Raw genomic sequence first — 6,000 nt, 5'->3', positions numbered from 1 at the left:
TAAACACTGCAGTGTATAAAAGTAATACGGAACACCCATTTCATGTCACAGCACAGGGACAGCGGCAGCCGGCAGTCTTCATAGGGAGATTTTTGCAAACGCTTAGTTTACCGCGGTTTGCATTTCTGCAAATAATCATAATTTCAGCAGGAACTCACTATAACAGCAATTATTCAGTCAATCAGTCTACTGTGTCTTAATAACTTGGATAATTAAGCTATCACTTACGGCCAATAAAAACAGGAGTCTAACGTTAAATCATCTCTTCATAGATGGCAGAATTAGCAAGAGAGAATATTCCTATGCCACAAAAGGATTACAAATAGTTCTTACAACAGTGTAACTATTATCTGCAGAAAAGAAAGGATTACTTAAACCATTAATAAGTAATAACGTTAACAAGAGTCCTCATTTATCACATGAGATATTCTGACACTAGGAAAGAGTACCCATTTGTACTGTATCGCACGGACAGACTTGGGGACAATCGTATAAACTACAGTAAGCAGTATAGTATTTGTGCAACATTGAAGTCCATTGTCTGAAGTGATACTATTGCATATATTCACAAAGTTCTACAAATGTTTATATTCATGGTTACATATAGTCAATATGATCTAATGAGTTAAATTTGGGTACCTACTTATCGACAAAAGAAAGGAGTCAGCACAACTAGGAGCAGTTTAATAAAAGAGTTTATTAGCCTTTGAGTGAAAAACATTGTCACTATTAGAAACTGATGTATTGTATTGTAAACTGTTTTTTGTGAACTAATGTTTTGCTCAATTTGCGCAAAAAGTTCATTATCATAATTGATGTTCTAATAAATTGACACTTAGGGGTATATTCAATTGATGTCGAAAGCTGCCGCCTGTCGAAAAGACGGCAGTTTTCGACTTTTTTTAGGTCGGAAGGGGTTCCAACCTATTCAATATAATCGACAAGTCGAGGAATTCGACTTGTTGAAAAGCACGTGGATCGGCGGAATAGCTGCCGATCCACGTGCTTATGTCGAAAACGGGGCCAAAACCGACAGGTTTTGTCCCCCTTTTCGACCATCTCAGTCCGACATAAAAAAATGTCGGACTGAGATGTGGGACCCAGAGAAGGAGGGGGGTGGGGGAGCTGCAGGGAGAAGCGGGACTGCCGCGGGCATACAGGGGAGATCAGCGCTACAGCACAGCGCTGCAGCAGGATGTCTCACAGCCGTGCCGCTCACGGCAGCATCCACCCGGCTCCAGCAAGTGAGGTCATGCTTGCTGGAGCCGGGTGGACACTGCCGTGAGGTCGGGCGGCTGTGTGACATCCTCTTGCAGCGCTACTGTAGCGCTGATCTGCTCCGTCTGCCCGCCGGCTGTCCCCGCTGATCTCCCCCTCTGGGTCCCTCATCTCAATTCAACTTTTTAAAAGTCGAATCGAGATGAGATTTGAATAGGGGTTGTCGGATCCATTCCGACAAATGCATGTCGGAATGGATCCGACCCTAATTGAATATACTCCATAGAGGCAAATAAACAAAAAGAAATAGTTTATTCTGTCACAGTCATCATTCTCACCTCTCTGCAAAGAATTGGACACTGGGAAGTCCTAAGAAAAGGAACAAGGTAACATCAATAATACGTACCTGGGTGTCACACATGCTGCATCCACATCTCTGGCGACTCATGCAGTGTTCCCTTCACTCTCAGCTGCAGCTCCCTGTAGATGCCGGGAGGGCGGATGCGCATGTAACGCATGCTAATCTAACCCTTCCTACACACGGAGATGCCTCAGTGCTGTTGAGTCAGTATAATGAGTATGAGTATGTAATAGGCCCTACACACTGGGCGATATTAGTGAAAGATATGAGTGATTTAGTTCGTTAATGAACGAGATACCGTTCATATCTTTCAGTGTGGAGGCACCAGCGATGAATGATCATTTATCGCTGGTGCCCCGTTGCTTGTGCATGTAGGCCAATTTCGTCCATATTTGTCTGCACTGCTATGGAGCCGGGTGATGAAGGGAGTGAAAAAACTTCACTCCCCCCCCTGCCGTCGGACAGCTCGGCGGCGGATCGCGCAGTGTGTAGGGCCCTTTAGGTCAGTATGAGTACTGTGTTGGGCCAGGCACAATACAAGCAGGTTTTATGTAAGTGAGCACCCTTTGTTGGTTTCAAGTGACAAATTTGTGGCCCAAGACAATTTTACCCTTTCACAACTACAGCTACTTATTCAAATGGTACAATATGGTGCCTGTGCCCACTTTGCCAGTCTGTTTCATGGCCAAATGTTTGCTGGCACAAGCAAAATACAACTGACATTTTTTGAAAGCAATGTTTTTTTTTTGTTATTTATGCAATGCTGACTGCTGATCTAACATGATTTAATTGTTTGAATACAGCATGCGCTGAAATAGAAGCTGGAATAAGAAGTGAAGCTGCCCAAACAAGACGATAACTTCAGCCTCATTCTTTTGTGATAATTTGTATTAAGTCTGCAGCAAAGCACATCGCTACCACGTGCCAACCATCACATTATAAATGGTTATCTATCAAGACCTAAATCTCACTGTCCATGAAAAGTATATTACTATAGACTAGTCACTACAACTATACTGCACGTCAAACTGCAGCCTCTGGCAATCTGAGGCTCTTCAGCTGCCGTGGAACTAACAGCACCAGCATGCCCTGTCAGACCAGGTCACCGGTATCTGAGAAGCTCCGGGCTGTATAGCGGTCATGCGGGTGTTGTGCAGTGTTCTGTCACACACGCGTTACACAGCCAGCACACGGCGCCTGCACACAGACACTACCCTGAGCCTAAGCTGCAGCAGCGCTGACGTCACGGCCGTGACGTAACCGCAGCGCAGGGTGTGACGTATAATGTGTGCGCGGGTGGAGGAGTAGGAGACGCAGCAGCAGCGCTATGTTCCACAACAGCACCCAGAGGAAGCACTGGACTTTCTCCAGCGAGGAGGAGCCGCAGCGGCTCCGAGTCCAGGCTAACAGCCGGTACCGGGGGAAGATAGAAAGGACAGGGCAGGTATGCTGCCGGTACAGTGCGCTGTGCGGTGTAACCCTCCCATCACGTGTCACCATCGCTAGCTCCCGATATCTGCACTGCACAGCACACATGTGAAACCGCCGCGGACCGCCCACTTTTGTGATAGCCCCGCCCATTATTAGAGTTCCACGGTAGAGTACTGTAGTGACGATGACCATTGGCGGTTCTGCTATCAATGCATACCCTCCAGCAATTTACACATACGGGTGGTCATTTGGAGTTGTTCGCTCGCTTGCGTTTTTCGCAGCGCAGTGAACAGGTGGAAAATGCGCATGGTACGCAGCGCGCATGCGTTAAGTATTTTAACATCAAACAAAGCAATTTTACACAGGTCTGAGCGACGCTTTTCAGTTGCTGTGCTGATCGGTGAGTGATTGACAGGAAAGGGGCGTTTCTGGGTGGTAACTGGCCATTTTCAGGTAGTGGGCTAAAAACGCAGGCGTGCCAGGTAAAAACGCAGGAGTGGCTGGAGAAATGGGGGAGTGGCTGGCCGAACGCAGGGCGTGTTTGTGACGTCAAAGCAGGAACTAAACGGACTGAGGTGATCGCAGTCTAGGAGTAGGTCTGGAGCTACTCAGAAACTGCAGCAAATTATTTAGTAGCAGTTCTGCTAAGCTAAGATACACTCCCAGAGGGCGGCGGCGGCCTAGCGTGTGCAATGCTGCTAAAAGCAGCTAGCGAGTGATCAACTCGGAATGACCCCCAAGAATCGGTACAAATTCGAAAAGGGGGCGTGGCCATGGGTTAAGGGTTGTGACTACGCCCCTTTTCCTATACTTTCAATGGAAGTTTGGAGAGCCAAAAATCGGTACAGACCATAAAAAGAAGGTACTGTACCTGCCAAAAAGGTACAGTTGGGAGGTATGTCAATGGTTTCATGATTACCAATATTTGGCGATCCATCGATGGACAAACTGTGCATGTGTGCAGCCGGCATCTACGCACGCGCATAACTGTGGTCACTATAGCGGATCAGCCGCCGATATTCTACTACCCGTGGCATCCATCAATGGTGAAAACACAACTGCCATCAGACAACGCTGGTTATTGAACCATCAATGTTTGATGGGCACCCACCCATACTGCACAGTCCCTGCACAGCTGGGTGTTATTGTGTTATAGTTCCATCATCTGTACCTGGTATGACATTGTAGTGCCTGAAGGAATCCACACTTGGCTGCTATACGCTGTGCAATTATTTGCCCGGTCAGACAATAATTGTACAGTGTATGGCTGTGACTGAGCAGCATTTGTCACTCAATCTTTCAACATGGCAGTATGGATGGTGTAATGGTTAGCATTACTGCCTCACAGCACGGAGGTCATGGGTTCAATTCCCACCATGGCCCTAACTGTGTGGAGTTTGTATATTCTCCCTGTACTTGTGTGGGTTCCTCCTGGTTTCTTCCCACAATCCAAAAATATACTGGTAGGCTAATTGTCTTCCAACATGTACATGTGGTAGGGAATATACATTGTAAGCTCCACTGGGGCAGGGACTGATGTGAATGAACAATTATTCTCTCTGTAAAGCGCTGCGGACTATGTGTGCGCTATATAAATAACTGGTAATAAACATGCATGAGAGATGCGATTATTGCTGCTTATGACTGACAGCAGATATACTCCCTATTGGACATATGGGCAAATTATCTGACAGTGTGTGGCAATGTCAGATATGCGGGTCTTACTGTTGGATTTTTTAAAAAGTTGGAAAAACAGCACTTTCTCTAACGTCCTAGTGGATGCTGGGGACTCCGTCAGGACCATGGGGAATAGCGGCTCCGCAGGAGACAGGGCACAAAAGCAAGCTTTTAGGATCACATGGTGTGTACTGGCTCCTCCCCCTATGACCCTCCTCCAAGCCTCAGTTAGGTTTTTGTGCCCGTCCGAGAAGGGTGCAATCTAGGTGGCTCTCTTAAAGAGTTGCTTAGAAAAAGTTTTTAGGTTCTTTATTTTCAGTGAGTCCTGCTGGCAACAGGCTCACTGCATCGAGGGACTTAGGGGAGAGAATTTCAACTCACCTGCGTGCAGGATGGATTGGATTCTTAGGCTACTGGACACCATTAGCTTCAGAGGGAGTCGGAACACAGGTCTCGCCCTGGGGTTCGTCCCGGAGCCGCGCCGCCGACCCCCTTGCAGATGCTGAAGATTGAAGAGGTCCGGAACCAGGCGGCAGAAGACTTTTCAGTCTTCCTCAGGTAGCGCACAGCACTGCAGCTGTGCGCCATTGTCTGTCAGCACACTTCCCACAGCGATCACGGAGGGTGCAGGGCGCGGGGGGGGGGGCGCCCTGGCAGCAATGTAGAATACCTGTATGGCGAAAAATACATCACATATAGCCCTTGAGGCTATATGGATGTATTTTACCCCTGCCAGACTTCACAATCTCCGGAGAAGAAGCCCGCCGAAAAGGGGGCGGGGCCTATTCTCCTCAGCACACAGCGCCATTTTCCCTCACAGAAAGGCTGAGGGGAAGGCTCCCAGGCTCTCCCCTGCACTGCACTACAGAAACAGGGTTAAAACAGAGAGGGGGGGCACTGATTTGGCGATATACATATATATATTAAATGCTATATGGGAGGAACACTTATATAAGGGTTGTCCCTGTATAATTATAGCATTTTGGTGTGTGCTGGCAAACTCTCCCTCTGTCTCCCCAAAGGGCTAGTGGGTCCTGTCCTCTATCAGAGCATTCCCTATGTGTGTGCTGTATGTCGGTACGTGTGTGTCGACATGTATGAGGAAAATGTTGGTGAGGAGGCGGAGCAAATTGCCTGTAATGGTGATGTCACTGTCTAGGGAGTCGACACCGGAATGGATGGCTTACTTATGGAATTACGTGGTAATGTCAACACGCTGCAAGTGGGTTGACGACATGAGACGGCCGGCGAACAAATTAGTACCGGTCCAGGCGTCTCAGACACCGTCAGGGGCTTGTAAAAACGCCCATTTA

The 6,000-nt window shown here is 47.7% G+C and overlaps 1 protein-coding gene across 2 annotated transcripts in view; it reads left to right on the top strand.

Moving 5' to 3' along the window:
* Nucleotides 1-2,805: 2,805 nt before the first annotated feature.
* The window catches only part of CCNH (cyclin H), an 81,859-nt gene continuing 78,664 nt past the window's right edge, over nt 2,806-6,000 (top strand). Inside the window, exon 1 of one of the 2 annotated variants that reach the window (XM_063963968.1) lies at nt 2,806-3,023. In XM_063963968.1, coding sequence (XP_063820038.1) covers nt 2,907-3,023 — 117 coding nt within the window. In that variant the 5' untranslated portion in view covers nt 2,806-2,906. The remainder of the gene's footprint in view (nt 3,024-6,000) is intronic. The other variant, XM_063963967.1, reaches the window with a different exon arrangement.

The sequence above is a fragment of the Pseudophryne corroboree genome, chromosome 1, assembly GCF_028390025.1.
Source record: "Pseudophryne corroboree isolate aPseCor3 chromosome 1, aPseCor3.hap2, whole genome shotgun sequence".
Classification (NCBI taxonomy): Eukaryota; Metazoa; Chordata; class Amphibia; order Anura; family Myobatrachidae; genus Pseudophryne; species Pseudophryne corroboree.
The sequence above is the reverse complement of the archived record's forward strand: the minus strand, read 5'-3'. Positions and strand labels throughout refer to the sequence as shown.